Here is a 20731-nt window from a genome sequence, read left to right as displayed (position 1 = left end):
TTTAGTTAAATAATTTGTTGCATATGCAACAAATAAAATCACTAAGCACAAAAATACCACCCAAAAGCTGATGTAAGTACTAAAAATGTCACAATAATTATGAGATCAGGATTGACATTTTAAAAACAATTGGTTAACAATTGGTAATATACACATATGTTATATGAAATAAAGAGAAGCAATTATTTTTGAATCATCTTGAAAATATATCTAAATTGCTCTTAAAAATACAAGATATGGGAAAAAAAGGTTTAAAATGCCTGAGTTCTGAGATAGGGACATAAAAATTTAGCAGCTAATTCTGCAAATAGGATTTTATAATTGGAGTATAAAAAATCTGCTAGTAAGAAAAATCAGTTTCTTACAAAATATATAGCATACAAATGCTGTCATATTAAAATTAGGTTAAGTCTAAAATTGAAATTAAAAAAAACTTTTTTTTCATAGAAAAAATTGAAATGTTACGAATGGTTTAGAAACATTTAATCAAACCTTATTACATTATAACATATATTTTAATCATTCGCGTAGAAAACAGTTTTCAAATTTTTTACTTGTTTACATATGAATTACCAATTTCCTAACTCAGCTAAAGATTAAAAAAATAAGTATTTAATGTAAATAAATCAAAATAATATAATATCAATGCAAATGAATGAATATAATTGAAGTATTTTTTTATTTTAAATTATTCAGGGTCCAATTTATAAAGCTTCACACTAGACTTTTGGGATGTAGGGGTTGATTATGCATCCCTAAAGCATAACTTCTAAAAAATAAATAAAAAACAGCTTTTATTTTTTTTTAAAGGAAAAGGAAACTCGGATAATTGACGACTAGAAATGGAAAATAACCTAAGTACCAAAAAATTTGAAAAAAAAAAAGTTTTTTAATAGAAAAATGTCCAAAAAGAGCAAGCTCAACAAAGTGGAGAATGCTCTAAGTTGTTGGTCGTAGTTAAATATGTAACCCAAAGGAGTGAAATGGAGAACACCCAAAGTACCACTTTTCCTTTTTTGGTTTTCTTGAAGAATTTTCTTTTTTAGATTTAGGTCGTTTTCCATTTCTAGTCCTCAATTGTAATGCACGGTACTTTCAACAATTCACAAAAAATGTAACGAAGTACAAATTGAAAATAATTTTATAGAAACAATGCATCAAAGAGATAAAGAACATACAACTATTTTTAAACAATAAGTTTTTGAATGATATAGTTCGTGACTCTCTCAGACACTTTGTTTAAGCAGAAGTAATAAAATTTCTTTGCTATAATTCTATGGTTTGTACACAGTATAATGCAAATGATGACTGACAGATGTAGGAAGCTGACAATTTGTTTTTTCTTTATAATTATTACTATTTTCACTAAATGGGAAGAAAGAGTTGCATGGAGACATTTCCATTTCGTATTATTTCACAAAATCAACAATTATGTACAGGACTTAGGAGTGATGAAGGAGAAGCAGGTTCTAGAAATAAAAACATAAAGACATTTTAATTTCAACGCCAGCAGTATAAATATTAAAAAAAAAAACATAACTTTAACCAGTTCAGGACTGGCAAAAGGGGAGATTCCACAGGCCCTTATGTTCTGAGAGTACATGTACGCACGCACACAACTGGGTAATAGTTCCCATTAAGCCTAATTTCATTTAAAATTTCATACGAAATCATTACTCCAATTATTCACACGAAATTCACATTTTATTATCATTGATAATACCTGAATATACTGTAATAAAACTTAACTGATATATAAAAAACAATTTCAAAACTGGAAGAAAAAACCATCTAGCAACTTGTAAACAAAATACTATGAAGCAAACCCAAATTAACATCCACATAAAGTAATAAGTAGTCCATTCTTTTCCAACTTAGTCAAAATCGAAACAAAAACACAGTAAATCTCTCAATCCTAATACTCTAGAAAGAGCCAAACACAAGCAGTTGCTTAATGATTAAATAAGGTAAAATAAAAACTGAAACTGCTTATTATATTCAACGTTTGTAAGACATTATTTGAAATTAGCACAGTTCAGTTACCATCTAGAGTGTTTAAAAATTGAAATAAAACTTTCTAAATTGAAATAAAATTTGCGTGATCATAGGCTTCTGAATTCAGCAGGGCTGGTCTCATATATATGATACTATGAGTCATGAAGGGAGAATCATGTCATTTAGCATATGTGCTCGTAATCCTGAATTGATTAACAAATAGGTAATAGTGTGCATAGTAGGAAGGTATAAATTGTGAAAAATTACATTCAATAAATATTCTGGGTGCAAAAGATGTGGTTCTAATTACAAACATTCAATGAAAATTTAAAATCTTAACTGTTCGTTTAATATTTTTCTGTAATTCTATTACGTTGAAATAATAAATGATATCAAAATCACACAAGATAAAGGATGACTAGAAATTACAACTCTCAATTTTGAAATTCCAGTCAAAAATAAAGTCAAAATTATATATACATAAGAGTTGGTAAATTAATATTTGACCAAAAAAATACATAAAAATTATTAAACAAATCGGAATAATACGGAAGGAGGTATTAAAAATATTAAAATTAATTTGACTGTCAAATGATATATAAAGGTGTTTTTGATATTTGCCTTTTGTCTTGAATCTCACTTTCTTCGAAAGTAATTTAGCAAGTTTTTTTTACAATATATTGTTTTATTCTTGTTTCAATAATATTTCAAGATTCTTAATATGTAGAAAATTCTAACTTTGTTTCTGATAAGGTTCCAAAATTAAATACATTTAATAAGCCATGTGATTACAGAACACCCTATATATGCTTTTTTTTAAAACTGAATTGTTTTGTATTGCTAAATAAAATATTGTTTTTGAGTAAACATACTATATGCAAATAAAACAAATTTTCGAAAACCATTTATTGGATTGACAAAAAAGCAATTTCGTTTTGCGTCAGCAGATGTCTCATCTTTATTTTATTTTGTTACAGTTAGAATGGCTTCTTGTGAGATTTTGCAATCGAGACTTTTAGGTTTCTAAACAAATTCCCTGTAATTTTGCTTACAGCTGTCAGTTTTAACACATGGTACAAAAAGTACATTTTTGAAACATTTTACTTTTTTATTTTTATAAAGGCAAGAAAACGGCTGAGACCAACAAAGAGATTTGTTAAGTTTATAGCGTTGAGTAGTTAACAGAATGCACATGTCATCAAATTAGTTTAAAAAATGTGGCTGAATTGATTAAAAATATCACTGAAAGATGACTAACATTCTGGTCTAACTTCTGAGATTCAAAATTGTCATGGAATTACTTAGCAGTCAGGGTCTAAACTAGCAGAATCACCAGTAATTTAATTAAATTTCTGATTTAGTATAATTGGAAAATAGAAAAGATAATTAAAAAAGCACATTCATTTACTAAACTGCATTAAGTACATGCAAAACAATTTTCATAAACGAGATCCAATCTCCTTCTGCTCTAAAAAAATTTTTTTTTTTTTCAATTCACGTTTGATTTCATATTTAACAATTAATTATGAAAAAAATAAAACTTTTAATTTAAAACATTTGCAAGGAAAAATATTGAGTTAATGAAGGAATTTTAATAAAGTTTTTTTTAAAGAAGGCAGGAATTTTTTTTAAAAAGAAGACAGGAAATTTTCTGATCAATAGTTTGTGGCATTCCTGCAACAGAAAATTTTTTTCACTAGTAATTTAATAGGAAAGTAGCATTAAGAACAGAAATTTCTATACTATTTCGCCCAGAATCAGAATATTTAAAAGCAACTACTTCTGTAAAGGCAACACATAAGTAAATTAACAATTAAAAATAACTCACAACTAACTTTTAAAAGATATTAAAATAGGAAGTTTGTAAATTATCATGCAAACTTTCTAGAGAAATGATAATGAGAATTCAACGTTAAAAAAAAATACCTAGTTTGGACGGTTGAGATGACAAAGAAACTGGTTTGAATAAGTGGAAACCAGTGTTCTGTGCAGCCTTTGCAACCACATTGGCAAAATCAGAATCAGTATAAACTGATCCATCTGATGAACTAGCTACACTAGACCGTACACTAGAGGCACTACTCCTGTCTGTTACACTGGTCCAGGAAGGAGCAGGACCTGTATGAAGAAATAAAAAAAGTTATGAACTTTTCATAAAGACTAAATTCAGCAAATTAAAATATATTTAATTTTTCTAACTAAAATATATTTAATTTTTCAAACTAAAATATATTTAATTTTTCAAACTAAAATATATTTAATTTTTCAATCTATCTATTTTGCTGACTATTGACATTGCATTAGAACAATAGCAAGCTCTTTAATATTAATTAACTCCTAAGAGCCGTAATGGCTCAGGAGAAAGAGAGTTAGCCTTCCAATGAGGTGAATCGGGTTCGAATCCCAAACTATTGCTGGTCAATACAAATTTTGCATCCGGCTTATACCAACCACAGTGCTGACGTAAAATATCCTTAGTGGTAGACGGATCAGGGGTTAGAGGCCCCTTGCCTTTAGGCTAACCCTGGAAGGTTTTTGTGGTTTTTCTTCTCCGTGTAGCACAAATGCAGATTAGTGCCTTGTACTTCATGAAGGCAAAACTTCTCCCACTATTTGATCCAGGAATTCCCTTGTCTTCTGGATTGGCTTCAAATTACCAGGCTACAGAGTCGAACATTAGTATTCGTAAACCAAAAAAAAATAATGGGTTGGCTGTTCAACGACGGTTATAAAATAAAATTAACTCCTTAATATAGAATTGTCTATCCTTATTAGTATTCACTTATATTTTAGTCAGAATGGCCTAGCTTAAAAATTAAACATTTTCTTCTGGAATTAGAGGACTAATATGATTACTTATATTGTAATCAAACTTCTGAAAAAGTTATGATGCTACAACCAATGAGTTCAAAAGTTAAATTACTACAAGAGCAGAATCCTTTTTTTTCCATTATATGTAAAATTTATTCTTTTTTAAGATTTCTTTTAAAATTTATTCCTTTTTCTTTGGTCAGTTATTTTTAAATTTACTAACTTGCTTAATTTAGATTAAATGTGACTGCAAGATTTTTAAAAAAAAAGAAAAAGAAAAAAAGACACGTTGATCAATGGCAAAGAAACAAAATATTTCTATTTCAATAATGCGAACAGTAAAATAATTATTGCACTAGATTTTAAGTTCATTGTGTCAATAGAATTTGCACATAAAATAAAACAATAACACAAAGTACGAATATAAAGCAGCAATTTCTCCTTCTCCTAGAAAGGTTTTTATTTTAATATAATTATTATGATTTATATATTTATGTATTAGTATTTAAATATTAATCTTAAAGCAATAATAACATAAAATGATAAAGAAAAAAAACGGAAAATTGTTAAACAGGGTGCATAGCCAAATTTTTGAACAAAAAATAAGCACCTTTTAAGCACTTTTCAACCACTCAAAAATATTTTTAAGCACTTTGAAAAAATATCATAATCAGTCAGGGTTGGCAAGTTTTTGACAATGGAGGGACGAAGATGATGGCGCGTCACAAACGATGAAATTAACAAGATAAGTTAAATTTTCTATCGCTAATAGAGAAAACAAAATTGACAATGTTTAATTGGTCCCCGTAATCAGCAAAAATTCAAGAGATATTTCAATTCTATTATAGAGGGCGGAAAATGAAGTCTGAAATTGAGAATCTCTTGCGAAATGCAGCAGTTGCACATGAGAGATAAAAATACTTACAACTGAATCCAGCTCAGTAAAAACAAGCGGGGACCAGAAAGTATTTCATCAAACATTTAAAACAAATGGTATTTTCATACACTACAGACCAAAGGTACGCCAAAATATATTTGGGGTTGAATAAATTGTGAAAACGTTGAATTGGACAATGTCTTTTTGCATAATTTGTGGCGAAAATCAACATGGTAAAGAAAAATATCACACGGAAAAAGGAAAATTAAGCACTTTTTAAAAACAACCATGGAAAAAAGCACCTTTAAAAGCTTTTAAAAAACGAAAATAAGCACCTAAGCACTTTTCAAAAACGTTATGCACCCTGTTAAAGTTTATTGTTAAAATCAACCAAACCAATTCATTTAAATTTGGAGAGCAGAAATAGAAAAAAAGAAAGAAAGAAAAAGAATCTTACAGTGACCAGGAGCATAGCCTTCGTCTTCATGAATACTAGATACTGGAGAATGAGCTGCTCCAGACTGAATAGTTTGCATCACATTGTCATAGAGTCTCATTCTCTCTTGAGTTATTGGTTCAGGCTGCAGTTGATGATAGACTACACCTATATACAAAAAAAATATATTTTTAGAATATAAAAAGTTTATTTGAAGTTTAAAATTAAGCTACTTTGATGATTTCTAATATTTATTTATTAATTGTTAAGAAAAATACCGAAATAATGTCAAGAAAACTGAGATGGGCACAGTAGGCCTTGGCTCTCTATGAGCTGTCGCGCCACTGAGTTTAGTTTAGTTTATTTGTTGTTATGCATTCAATGTTCAATGAATACACATGTAGATTATATAAGCTTGTTAGAATCTAAGTACATTTAACAATATAATAAAATTTAATCTAACAACTTGCCAATAATTTAATTTAGCAAAAATCTGCAAGTTGATGCTATAAAAAATTAGCAATAACTTTAGAATTTATTTACAATATATATATATATATATATATATATATATATATATATATATATATATATATATATATATATATATATATATATATATATATATATATATATATACACGAAATGTAAGCAATTGCAAAATTTAGTACTTCAATATATTATCCTAGAATAAAAAATTATGTTTGCCATTTTAGAGCATTTTTATATATGATTTCTTACTGACCAATGAACAATAACTATGCATGCCAGTCCTGGAGAATTTCACCCTATTTATATGGGTCTCACGCAAATAAGTAGCATTTCTATGTGGCTTTTATTTGTCCAATACAAAAGCTAAAGCCCTTTTTTAATGTATATTCCATGAAATTTATTAGATATTAACATATACAACTCTTTAGGCAGGCTAAGGTTTCGTAAAAAAAAGAGAAATATTATTTTACACAAATCTCTTAAAATACAAGGATTGGGGAGTCCTGAGATTAAAAAATATTTTTATTGCAACTATGCTAACTCTCCCTACCCATATATCTGAGCATAAAAAGAAAGAGAAATAAAAAGTGCGTCATATTATATGTAAGTAGCTCACCTTGATTATTGCGTAATGAGTTAGCCTTACACCCCCGGTCTTGGCTCAGTTTCTTCATCCCTGGACAAGGATCACTTGCTAGGGACAACAGGGAAGACTGTATACCCCTGTCAATACCTGGACTAGAACTATAGGATTGTTTAATTGGTATGTGACTATTTACTATAGGATGTCGATTGCCCATCGATGAGGGTGGGGTGGGATTTCTCTTCCCCTCATCTTGATCCCGATTTAGGCTGTGAGACAAAGGAAATGAGGGATTATGCCTTGCAAGTGCTGAGGATTGCAGACTTCTACAGACTTGGGGTGATTGACTTAAATTTGAAGAGTTATCTAGAGGAGGCTAAATAAAAATTTATAATTATACATTAATATTTACCAGATTAAAAACAAACTGCATCATTAAAAGAGACTGAAGAAAAAAGAAAGTGAGCAAGAGATTATTATTTATTTACCGTCTGAGCTATTTTATTGTGTGTTGACTTGCATATTCATTAATAAAAAATATAATAAATAGTCCTTAAACATCCAAATAAGGTATAACCAATTAATAAAGTATAAAGAAGTAAATAATGAAATTTTTTTTAAATATCCTCTCTTTTACGTATTTTTAAAATTTTGGACCTAAGTAACCCTTGTTAGAAACTTCTTTGGACCACTCATTTAATTTAACAGAAATTGAATATAAATTCACTAGTTAGACACATTTCCTTGCAAAAGAATCTGCTATTGAAATGATACTGCTAACTAGCAAATATAAAACAGAATAAAGACAAAAAGAATAAAACAAAAGAGAGATAACAGAGAAAATTAAGAAGATAATAATAAGTGCACATAAGCTGCAAGTATATAAGCACTTTTTTTTGCACATATAATTGTGTGAGCTGATGACGAGATTATACCCTTTTTTATTATTATTTTGTTTTATGTTTTTATTTAATTTTAAATAATTTTTAAAAATATTTTATTTAAAAAAAATTTTCTTATTCTCTTTTAAAAAAATCTTTACATTTTTTCCCATCTAAAATACTCTTAAATAGGGTACAAACTATTTTTTTAAAGCTCAAAATTATCCCTATGTCTTACGTTGTTCTTCTGTACAAAAATTTACAACTTTTTTTTGGTTTGTCTCAGATCATAGTATAATAGTTTGACAGTAGTTAAGACGTTTTTGCATTATAAACAATATTATTTTATAGTTTCTGAAAAAATAATACTGTTTATACTCTTTAGTATGACCCTCAATATAGATCCCTTTTCATTAAAAGGAACGATACCATACATCTCCCTTCTATTATAACATGAAAGCAATTTTATTTTATCAGCTTTAAAATGTTTAAATTAAGCAGTTCATTAAAATGTAGATATCAACATTTCTTTTATTTTCAGAATTCATTTTCTATAAATGATGAGTTACAAGAGACCTAGACTTTTTATTCCAGGTGTTCAGGACTTATGGTCCTAAAGGTCAGGTGCAGTTAATAATATGTAGATAACTTTAGATAATTTACATTTACATCTAAAGAGAATATGGTACTCTTGCATGAAAATCAACATGATATCTGACTAAATTTTTAGATGAGTATGTTGATTTTCATGCAACAATTTTAGAGATTTTTTAAAAATATTTTTCTGTGAAGACCTTAAAATTTAAAAAAATATTTCTATCTTGTATTTTTCTAATTTAAAGTATAACGAATTTTAGAATAAATTTTTTTTTCCATTTCAAACTAAAGAAGTATAGCAAAAAAAAAAAATATAGAGTTAATTTATATCTAAATAAACGGCACATACAGCAAAATACAATAGTTATGAAAAGCACTCTGATGCTACAATAAATAACAAGCAAAATCAAGGTAAATTAATCAAAAACTATTATAAATTGGGTACTACTTTCAGTCTATGTTCAATTAGGGGACTTGAATGGTGTGTTTCTGTTTGAAATGTAATTTTGTGCATCAAACATTTTCTTTCTCTACCTCTTTTATTTATTATCAATTACTCTTTTGAGGAATTTTAGTTTAGTTTCGAGTTGACCCAATGAAATTATTTTCGTATTTCTCTCTTGATGCAAGCTATAAGCTAAATTTCTAATACAGCAAAATTCTTTATTTTTAAAAGTTGAAATTGAAAACCAAGAATCATTACCAACTGCCTCAAAAAATGGCAGTTTCGAGCAAGGGAGGATGAAACACCTAACTAGTAGTTTCAAAATAATTGGTGGAAAATTATTTACCTGGGAATGAATATTTCGTAGAAGGTAAGGATTTCTGTGACATGAGGTTATATCATGTATAGGAGAGTTTCTTTCACTAGGAGGATGATCAGGAGGAGGAGGAATAAACTCCATCCAATTAAGGACACTTCCCTTTTGACCTGATCTCAGTCTTTTTCTCCGTATTGGCAGGCCATACTCATCTGTATAAAAGAACAAGAGAGGCTTGGATGAAATAAACAGTTAATGCAAACGAAAAAATTAACAAAAAAGATAGAATAGTATATCAAATAATAGTATATAAATTTATGGTAGTTGACTAATTATTCTTATGTTTTGACTACTTGACAAATTTCCGATATAAAACACTAACTAATCATCCTATGTGAGAAAAGTAGCTTATAATTTAAAATATAAATGATAAAAAAATCTTTTACAGTGAAAAATATGCAGTCATAACTGCAATTTTAAATCAAAACTTTTTAAGTTAAGAAATTATGTTTAAAGTAAAAAATAGAATTTTCAAAAGGAGAAAAAAAAACACTCCGTCTCTAAAATGCATTTATTAAAAAATCAAATCAATAAAATGTGCTGAATGCAGCATAACTGCCTGTACTGTTATATTGCCTGTTAATTAAATACCTGTAGTATAACTGCCAGAATCACTAGAGGGGCTTATCACATTTCTTGCATCAAGAAGTTGTTCTGTAACACAATCTGGAAGAAGCATACACATGTTATGATTTGTTTCCAACAAATTAAAATAATCAATAACAACATTCAAGAGTTTCATAGTGGTTCAAAATAAAAATCAACATTTAACAAAACAAAAAAAATATCAGGAAAGCTTTTAGTGCAATACTTACTAAATTATTTTTAAGAAGGGGAAGCTAAAAAAATGTTTACTACAGTTTTAAAACTTTTATTTAATGTAGCATATTTAATTCTCTCTAACATATAAAAAATGGACAACACTCAACGCTTCAAATAAAAAAAATTAAGATGGGAATAAGTTTATCAAAATAATTTTAAAAAATGGTGCGTACATACTGTAAGAAATCTAGGAACCTGAATTTTCTTGACTTTGAAAAAAGATTCTCAAGATGAAGATAGATTGAAATAAGTTTTAAAAAAAACTGATAATTATAGTTATTTCAATGTAAAAATAAATTACTTCAAAACTTAATCATATATAATCTACACGTTACAGGAATAAATGTAACCAAAAATAATCAAATGAAAGAAAACATAATACATAGTGATCTAGAAAAAAGATCATCAAAATAAAAATAAAAAAAACTAAGAAATTAAACCATTACTTAAAGTAAATTGATATTTAATAGTACTTTTGATTTTACAACAAATGAAATGAAAAACATTACTTTCCGTGAAATTTAATAGACAAGATAAATAAATAAATTACTACTAAAAATGCTTATAAGTTTACCAACTTTGATAATAGTAAATGTTATAATAATAAAAAAATATTAAAACGATAATAATAAGCAGTCAAATGGTTCAAATACGTAAATGACGTAAACCAAAATAGTGGGTTTTAAAGCAATATTTTCTCAATAATTTGCAGTAAAACAGTTGAATATTTTTAAAATAAGCGAAAAAAAATTAAATTCGTAGATAAATCATTAAACAGAATATAACTTGATGCATTGGCAATTTTAGAACAATTTTGTAACTGTTGAAATATGTAGTTTTATAACACTGTATTAATTTAATTTACTTTCAATTAAATTCCAAAGTTGAAAATGTAAGAAGAAAAAAGAAAATTATGCATTCTATTACTTTAAATGCAGATGTTACTTTGTGAAATCTGGTTTACCTTTATCATTTATAGAACAAGCAGAAAAAAGTATTTAATGCCAAACACTGGCATGCAATATGTACTATAACATTTATTTACTAATAAGAAACAAATACAATATAACTAATATGTTCATTATATCATATTCTTGAATTGTTGTTATTCTTTAAAACTCATCAATTTAAACTAAAAACAATGAGATTAGCACTAAAATACCTTCTATTAAACGAGCTTCCATATCATACATCTTATCAGATTTTTTGCTTACTTCAGAGCCACTACTTTTACCATCATGGACCTAAAGGTACAAAAAATTAAACTTATATTTATGTAAAAATACATTGAAAATACTATATTACAGATTAAATAAACAGTTGTGGACTGCTATTGAACTGAATAGAAGATTGACCATAAAAGGATCAATATTATTTGAATTTAAATCATTTGAATTTAAATAATTGAAAATTTGTCAAATTAAGATAAATTCTTATATATAATTTTTAAAATTATTACAGAACAAGAAAATTAAAAATTGAAAGCATACATTAAAAATAAAATTTTTTGAAAGATTTAGAAGACAGATTCAAACTTTCACAAAAACTGAGCAGTCCAAGTCCAATTCAATTAAAAAATATATCAGGACATTTTTAATGAAGGAGTTATGCAAAAAGTATGAACTTAATGAATATTAAATTTAGATTTTTTAGTCAAGAAACTATTCTTTAATAAGACGTCATTAAAAAACAGCTATCATAGTATATTTTTACTTATTTAATTTAAGAGGTATTTCACAGCAGATAATTCCATATTAGATTTGATTATCGCTTAAAATACTTTGTTCAAAATATCACACAACTGGGGAACCCATGTGTTTTAAAAGGAAAAATTAAATTCACAATAAAAATTATAACGAATTCTGTAAAAAAAATATTAATAACAGCCTGAACAATATAACCGAGTAGAGAATATGCTTCAGTGCATTTATAATTATATTATTTTTTTTATAAGGTCACAATAAGTTAGTTGGATTGAAATCCAGTATTTAAGTATATAATCGTAGCAAGCATAAATGTTGATAATTTAACAAATAATATTCAATAGGTCTTTCACTTTAAAAATGAAGAGTTTACGTCTGCATAAAAGGTTACTTACAGATCCACTGTGATGTCTTGCAGATGGATTGATGAGAGTAGTAGTAGCATAAGGAGCAGGAACACAAGGAAGTTCTTTTTTATAAAAAGTTGTCATGTTGTGTGTGTCCACTTCCGCATAGTCAGAAGCACCACCACTGCTTAAAAAAGGGGAATAGAGGCTGTAAATAACAATTGAAACAATGCTACAACACATGCAGACAATAACATAAAAACATATAACATTAAAAAATATTTATCTAGTTCACTCCACTGAATATCTAGTTATAAAAGAATTCCTGTTTCGCGATATAAAAATTGAATACCACAAGAATAAGAATACCACAAAATAAACTAAAATAAGTAGCTTATTTTTAAGAGTTTAAAAAGTTTATTTTTCTCTGCTAAATTACACATAAACAATAATACAATGCAATAAACAATACAATTAGTTTTAAAATAAACTGAATCTATAGGAGTGAAAAATGAATACCACAAAATATGTACTATAACAAGTATTCTCTCCAAGATTACATAATTATCCCCCTAATTGTCATAATAATTTAGTGCTTTATGATTGAAACTTTTAAGAGAAAAATATTTTACTTAAGCCCAAAATTCCTTAGGGTATATAGAGATTATTTTGAAACTAGACATATCTAATTATATTAATCAGTGACTTATAAAATAAAAAAATATTTGAGTTTAAATTCATAAGAATAATACTCCAAATTACATTAAAAAATAAGCAATATTACTAATATTAAAAAAACAATTAATCTTTGACATATACGTATGCATATAGTAGATATCATAAAATTTAATGATCTAAAAACAAGCTGACAACCTCAAGCTTACAACTTTAAAGTTATCTAACCAATCTTCAACCTGCTGCAAAAAATTCTAATTGGAATGATGGTTTGAAAAAATATTAAAATGCTTGACATGGGTAAAAGAAACTCTTTTACGTTACAAAATATTGCAACAAAAAATTAATTTTTTTTCCTCGAGTGAACAAAGATCAGCCATACAATATAAATAAAGATACCAATTCACCTAGAAAATAAAGATAACAATTCAGAAAAATCAAACTTAAGTTAAATAAAAAGGTTTTGAATTATACCAGATGTGTTTATAAATGAATGATAAGTGATTGTCACAATCGCATTGAAACATGCTCCCCAAATTTTAGAAACACGGATAAAAGGTTAATAAAATTACTATGCAATTAAGTCAGTTTTTCATAGTGGTAATTGAAATTTCAATATAAGGTAAAAGTTTACAAAATCTTTAAATTAAAACACTCATAGTAATAAAAAAGCAATTTCTGAAATACACATATAAATATTTATAATTATCTATTAGTGTAAATCAAATTAGATTGAATTTCCATTGGAAGACAATACTAGTTCTTTTTTTCTAAATGTCTTATATTAATAAATTTTTTAATAAATAGCCATTCACAAATGTAAGAGATAACGAAAAATTACCATAATAAACAAGACTGATAAATTAATAGAAAAATGGTTAGTTAAAGCAGAAAATGTTATGAGTAAGGTTTAGTCAGCTAAAACTAAGTGACATACCTTATGTAGCTATGATCAACTCCTGGAGGGACATTATTTAGCAGTTTACTATCTGGCATGCAGTTTTTCATAGTAGGAGTTGGATGCCAGGCTGGATTAATCCAAAGAGCTTCACGAGTGCTTACGCCAACACTGTTGAATGTTAATAGGAAAGAAGAGTTACTAAGATTAGTAATTAGCAACCCAACACCAAGTAATAATACCATGCAGAGAGTAAGAAAACTAACAAATTATACCTATCTGAAGCTGATTGTGATATTTTAAAACTAATAATAAAAGTATTTAGGATATAATTTCTACAGAATATTTTGACTATCTTAAAAATTTGTAACTATTGAATTTATATCGAATTTCTACAACTAATACTTCTACAACTAATAATAATAGGTGTTAACATTACAAATGTACACATTTAAGTACATATAACTCACATAAAATTTTTAAGCTTTAATAAAAAATGCTTTCAAGCATTGTCAAAAAATCCTAACACTATCGTTTGTACAAAAAATAAATCTTCTAAGAAGTCTCATTAAATATAGGCTAAACAAGTATAAATAATTTAATATTTGCAAATGAAAATATTAAACAGATAATAATTATTCAAAAATTATAAACAAAATAAAAGAATTACACCACAATAATAAATGATTATCTAATAAAACATTGCAATTCTCTTCTTTTGGTAAAGAAAATGTCATCAAACATATTTATATATTTATTTATTATTTCCACGATAGCTCCATAAAGACCCTTATGTAGAAGGCTGCTCCCGTATTTAACTAAAGCAAATAGTAAGAAAAACTTTCAAAAATGTTCAAACTATCACTACATATTTTTAACAATTAAACATTTGCTCTTCAGTTACTTAAAACAGGTTTTTTCTTCACTATTTGAATGCAGATATTTATCATGTTACTTTCTCTTTGTTTTTTTTATATGGTATATATTTTTCTGAAACATTGTATTAAAATAATTAATTAAATATGTGACAGTACTGGATGGTTAAAATGATCTTCTGATTTAGCACCGTTTTGAGAAAACAACTTTTGTGTGTGTGTTTTCTGAAAAAGCAAATTTTCATTCTGACTTTTTTAAAAAGCATAAGGAAGAAAAAAGATTCAAGCATAACAAATTCTATTAATTTTAATGCATTCATTTTTTTCTTCTTAAAAACTAATTACCTCAATATTTGCCATCCAAATATTATAGACTGATGCAATACATTTTAAATCTAATATATTTATGACAATGTAGAAATGTTATGCTTGCTTCAAAAAATGAATATATAATCATGTAAGTACATCAAATTCTTACATAACTATCAATATAATAATTTTTTTTAAATATGTTGATTTATGGATACCTTACATAAAGAAACACTTCACTTAATAAAAAGCATAGGAAATATTTAACTTACAACTCAGATAACATAATATAAAAAAATCATAACTTACCGAACATCCTCAGGTTTATGAACGGGACCTAAAATGAAAGTAATACTTAGAAAATATTAACAGAATACATTGAATTAAAAAAAAGAAAGAAAATCAATCATATTTTCTTACCAGAGAGATGTGCTTGCAATTCCTTTTTCCATGCCTTTCGGCGACGGATGAAAAGACCAACAAAAAAGGCAGAAAGAAGGATAAATATTAAGCCGCCAACTACAGCAATAAACCAAGGCTGTTGCACAATATCTCCAATGTCAGAAGCAGCAGATGTAGGTTTTTCATTAAATGTAACAGCTTCAAAATCTAATTAAAATAAATTTTTATGTAGTGTCTGATTGATATCATCTTTTTTTTTAAAGCCATAAATCAAATTTTAAATGAATTGTTATGAATAAACAAGACTTGGAACATACCTATCTTTGGTTGAATTGGTAGGGAAAAAGGACCAGTACCAACAGCTGTAAAAGCAGCAGCTTGTATTTTGTAAATACTTCCATCGGTTAAATTTGTTAGAGAAACAGATGTAGTGGTTGCATTAGTTTTGATGAACGAATGAAGATGAGATGAATTGTCCAAAATTTTAATCTAAAAAATATTTTTTATTTATAGAATCAAAGACTATTGTGAAGTGGAATTTTGTAATAATCATCAAATTACAAAAGCCAAGAGGATATTGAATAAAATACCACTACAAGCAAATGTTGTTTTATTAAACCAAACAAGATAAATATTGAAATAAATTTAATCAAAAATGGAAAATCACTAACTTCTTTGATACTTTTTAGCACTCTACTAAATATTTTATAGATATAAAAGAAAAATTATAAATTTACAAAAACTAAGAGAATATTGATTAAAATAACAATGCAAGCAAATATTACTTCATAAAATTAAACAATTACCAAGATTAACATTGAAATTAATTTAATTAAAGTTGGAAAAGCACTAACTCTGTGATACTTTTTAGTACTCAACTTAATTTTTTTGTTAATGATGTTGTTAAATTTTTTTAAGCAATAAAATTTTTTAGTAAAATTACCAAGCTAAATGAATTTGATTTCAAAGTAGTATACACTAATATTATTTGATTGTGTTAAAAATAATTAAACAAATAAAAAAAATCTAGAATGAAAACTACCAAGATAGGACAATAAAAAAATAAAAAAGTAGAAAGTTACTAAATTTTTAAACTTTTAAAGTGAAAAATATTTATTTAATAATTTGTTTCCCAATGGCAAATGAACAGCTAATTAGTATTGAGCAAATACATGGCCATTTTAATTAATTACTAGAAATTAGAAGTTTATGAATAATTAATGTTAATGTAAAACATTTATTCAATAAGTATCTGTTAACTGCATTAATATTTACTGAATTGATAGCTCACATAATATTATCATCACAGATTTATCATAAGAATATTAGAAAAAAAAAGAGAGTGCGGTTTAAACTTATTTTCTAAATATTTTAATAAGCTAAATAAAAATTCCATTCTTTGAAAAATAATTAATAAACAACTAAGATTTAAAGAGATATTTAATAACTGTATTTAACATTCAAGATGCATTAAAATTTTTGCATAAGGAAAAAAAAAGCCATTTGAGTTAAAGGACAAGATTTGCCAATGTGATTTCAAGAATCAAATAATTGCAGATAAATCTACAAAAAAAGGTAAAAATTTAAAAACAAATCGTCTAAAACTGAATTTTTAAAAATTTCAATGAAAGAAAAATATATTAAAAATGGTGCTAAATGCTTGGATAACTATTTAAAAAAAATGACATATCACAGTTACAAATTTAAGATAAAAGTATATTTAAATTTATAGCAAAATATGAATAGATGATATAGTAGAATTGATGCAAACAAATAATACAATGCAACAAATTGTATATATTCAGTATCAACTTTAATAAAACATAGTCCTAAATGTATTATAAACATGTCTTATGAGCCAAGATTATGCTTTAAACATAATAATATATTTACTAAAATGATATATATATATTTACAATACCAAATGAAACTTACTAGATAACCTTGCATCAATCCATTACGGTGTTGTGGTGGTGGCGGTGACCAGGACACTGTTGCACTTCCAGGGCCATTAACTTTCATTTGTAAATTTACTGGAGGTGCAGAAGGAACTATAAATAAGACATTTACAAATTAGGGACAAATGATTTTCCTCTGGAAAAAAATATACCTCTCATACTCTCGTATGGGACCAAAGAAACAATTTGGGACATTTTCGGTACAGTATGCATATATATGTATTGGATCACTTATGAAAAAGGCATATTACAATTTAAAAAAGTATAAATTGTGTAAAAAAAAGTAAAACTTATTACAAAATAATAATAAAATATATAATTTCTAATTTCCGAATTATTTTGTTCAAAGCAGAAGGTTTTTACAGTTTCCAGAATAATTTTATTAAGGAAGCACTTAACAAACCCAAAATAGTTCGAGATCAATACACGAAAAATTTTTTACAGTGCTATTGCAGTAACAATAAGTAAATATACTTTCAGACCAATATTTAATTAAAATCTGTAATCAACTAAAAGAATTTAATAATCAAATAGTTTTGAAGTAGAATTTCAATAATCTTAGTAAAAAACAGTGAAAATGCAGTTTAAAATTAGTGTACAAAAGTAATTCATTGGATAATCCCGTAATTCACTATTTAAACTATTTACTCTATTGTTGATTGTAATCAATTACTTTTAAAATTAGATGAAAGAGATGTATTAATAATTGTGAAACTATATAACTCCATCCTATAAAAATTTTATAAGTTGTTTCAGTAAGTTTCTTTTAAATAAAATGAATGAATTTCTAAATACCTGAACAGTGTATATAAATAGTAGACAGCCACTTAGCCTGAACTATCAAATTTCGCGATTTTTACTAGCGTTATTAACTGAAAGAGATTGCATTAAAAATATTTCAATGCTTCAAAACAATTTTATTTTAAATCCATAATTATATTCTTAGAAAAGAGGATGTTTTGAAAATACACAAATATCAGGATGTTCAAAATAAAAATCAGGACAAATAGCTCAAAAAAAGTTTTATTTGAAAATCAGGATAACTTCAAACTCTGATAAGAAAAATAAAGTTAGTTTGAAAACCAGACTGAAAGAAAAATAAGACTTACCATCTTCTAATGTCTGAGCTATTTTTGAATTACTTGGAGGACCTTCAACATTTTTATAAAAGGGAACTAAGAAAAATTCGTATTTGGCAAATTTCTTCAGATCTGATAATACATAAGATGTGGACCCAGCATTCAAAACAGTAACCATGTTGTATTTTTGAGATCCTCCTCCCAAATCAAGAAACCTAATATAAAATCCTTCAATAAAACCGGAAGAGCCTTGTATCTAATGAAACAGAAAAAAAAAGACATAAGAGAATATATATATTTTAGTTGCTTTTAACAATTTTAGCAAAATAGTAAAGAAACGAAAGATGCTCAACATATGCTTATGATTAAGAAATAACTATTTATATAAAAGATAAAATAACATGTTCCATCATTAAAAACAAAAATATCAAACAGTTCAGAGACAGAGAAGCAAGGTAGATAACAGTTATACATTTTTATAACAAGAAAATATGGGAAAAAATTATTATATTAATTATTAATAAAAATTAATTCTGATAATTGATATTAAAAATTTTACTTCACTGTGACTTGAAAAAAAAATATTTATATTGGATGGAAAATTAAGAAACTAAAATTAAGCAGTTTTCCATTAGATTTTAAAAAACAAAGTATAGAATATTAAATAAGTCAAGTAAAAGTAAAGAAATAAGCAATATTTCTCAACATTATTCAAAATATATTTTTCTATTGAGTTGTTTTAATGTAATAAAATCGTTTTCACATACTTTCCACATCATCTTTACAGCAGTTGAGCTTATGGCATTTACCGATTGTAAAAATATTACTATATCACTCAAATGAGACCGGGCTTCAGCTAAATTATAATTAGGAATAACAGATGAATGTCCTAAAATAAAGAAAACCAATTATAAAAATCTTGGAAGCATAATGAATCAAAACTACAAATGTAGTTTTAAGCAACAAATCACTCTTTTACTTTAATTTTGAATCCTAAATTGTTAATTTTTAGTTTTCTCATCTTATATTTTACCAGCAGTTTTAACAGAAGTAAACCATTTAACAGTACACACTATAATACAATATGAATTACATGTACGAAAAGCCTGAAATACATATCAACAATTTACAAACTAATAACATACAAATAAAAAGGGTTAAAGAAATCTCATTACTACAAATCATTTGTGAAATTTATCCTTTACAGAAAAACTATTTTAAATTAGAAACTTGAAAAAATATGATGCTATCCCACCAGCAAAAGAAATGAATGATAAGAAGACTTTAAATAAAAGTATTACTTGCAATACAGGATTTCAGGAAATTTAAAACTTTTTTTTAAAATTTGATTTAAATTTAATAACGAAAACCGTTTTACAAATTTTTTTTAAAAATAGAATTTGAGTTTTGAGGACATTGCAAAATATTTTTTATGTTTTTATGCACAGATTATCACAAATATTGTTAAAAAATTAATAAATAAAATAAAATGAAACAAAGAACATAATTACTAAATTTCTGATAATTTTTTTTTTAAACTTCAGAAGCTTTTATTTACTTTTTATAAACTAACCATAAAAAATCAGTAATAGAAAAATCTTTTTTCCATACCATGAGTGTGAATGACTTCAGAAATCGGACTTGGATAACTTAATCCATGTGAATTTTCAGCTCGGATAAGAAATGTATATTTAGTGTCAGGTCTGAGATTAGAGGCAACAAAGGATTCCTTAGGTACTCGATGAGCAAGTACAACCCAACCACTCTGAAGATCACTACTGTAATACTCAACTAAAAAAAAAAAGCAAGTTTTAACTATAATTACAAAAATTCACTCAAAAGCATCAAATATAATTAAGTATATATATAAAAAAAATATTTATGACTTTTTTTAAAGTAAAAGTAATAAATATTTAACTTTTTCAAAGCACTTACTTTTCAGTTAAAATATTTAAGTTTCTTCATTTTTATTTAAAATATTGTCTGAACCACTCTTAAGCTAATCGCTCTAAAACTTAACTGAAAAAATACTAATACAAAAATCTACTAAAAAGCTTCATATATATATTGGTAAAAAAACATCTGTGGTTATTTTTGAAGAAAAGAGATATTTTTAAAGTACTTTTCTTCAATTTTATTATTTCAGTTTTTATTTGTTAATTAAAATATT

General features: G+C 26.2%; 1 protein-coding gene across 8 annotated transcripts in view; it reads right to left on the bottom strand.

Moving 5' to 3' along the window:
• Window positions 1-792: 792 nt before the first annotated feature.
• Window positions 793-20731, bottom strand: part of LOC107447205 (roundabout homolog 1) — a 130849-nt gene continuing 110910 nt past the window's right edge. For 2 of the 8 annotated variants that reach the window (XM_087168003.1, XM_087168008.1), the window contains 16 exons: window positions 20173-20352; window positions 19329-19450; window positions 18592-18817; window positions 17460-17575; window positions 15842-16013; window positions 15543-15731; window positions 15432-15459; window positions 13978-14109; window positions 12414-12549; window positions 11478-11559; window positions 10085-10159; window positions 9464-9645; window positions 7228-7570; window positions 6141-6287; window positions 3922-4113; window positions 793-1469 (listed from right to left, as the gene is read on the bottom strand). In XM_087168003.1, the coding sequence (XP_087024129.1) occupies window positions 1423-1469; window positions 3922-4113; window positions 6141-6287; window positions 7228-7570; window positions 9464-9645; window positions 10085-10159; window positions 11478-11559; window positions 12414-12549; window positions 13978-14109; window positions 15432-15459; window positions 15543-15731; window positions 15842-16013; window positions 17460-17575; window positions 18592-18817; window positions 19329-19450; window positions 20173-20352 (2369 nt within the window). In that variant the 3' untranslated portion in view covers window positions 793-1422. Of the gene's footprint in view, window positions 1470-3921; window positions 4114-6140; window positions 6288-7227; window positions 7571-9463; window positions 9646-10084; window positions 10160-11477; window positions 11560-12413; window positions 12574-13977; window positions 14110-15431; window positions 15460-15542; window positions 15732-15841; window positions 16014-17459; window positions 17576-18591; window positions 18818-19328; window positions 19451-20172; window positions 20353-20731 lie in introns of all 8 variants that reach the window. The other 6 variants (XM_087168001.1, XM_087168007.1, XM_087168002.1 and 3 more) reach the window with 5 other exon arrangements.

Source organism: Parasteatoda tepidariorum, chromosome 7 (genome assembly GCF_982258835.1).
Source record: "Parasteatoda tepidariorum strain Cologne lab strain chromosome 7, Ptep-v5.0, whole genome shotgun sequence".
Taxonomy (NCBI): domain Eukaryota; kingdom Metazoa; phylum Arthropoda; class Arachnida; order Araneae; family Theridiidae; genus Parasteatoda; species Parasteatoda tepidariorum.
Note: the sequence above shows the minus strand (reverse complement) of the source record. Positions and strands in the feature narration are given on the sequence as shown.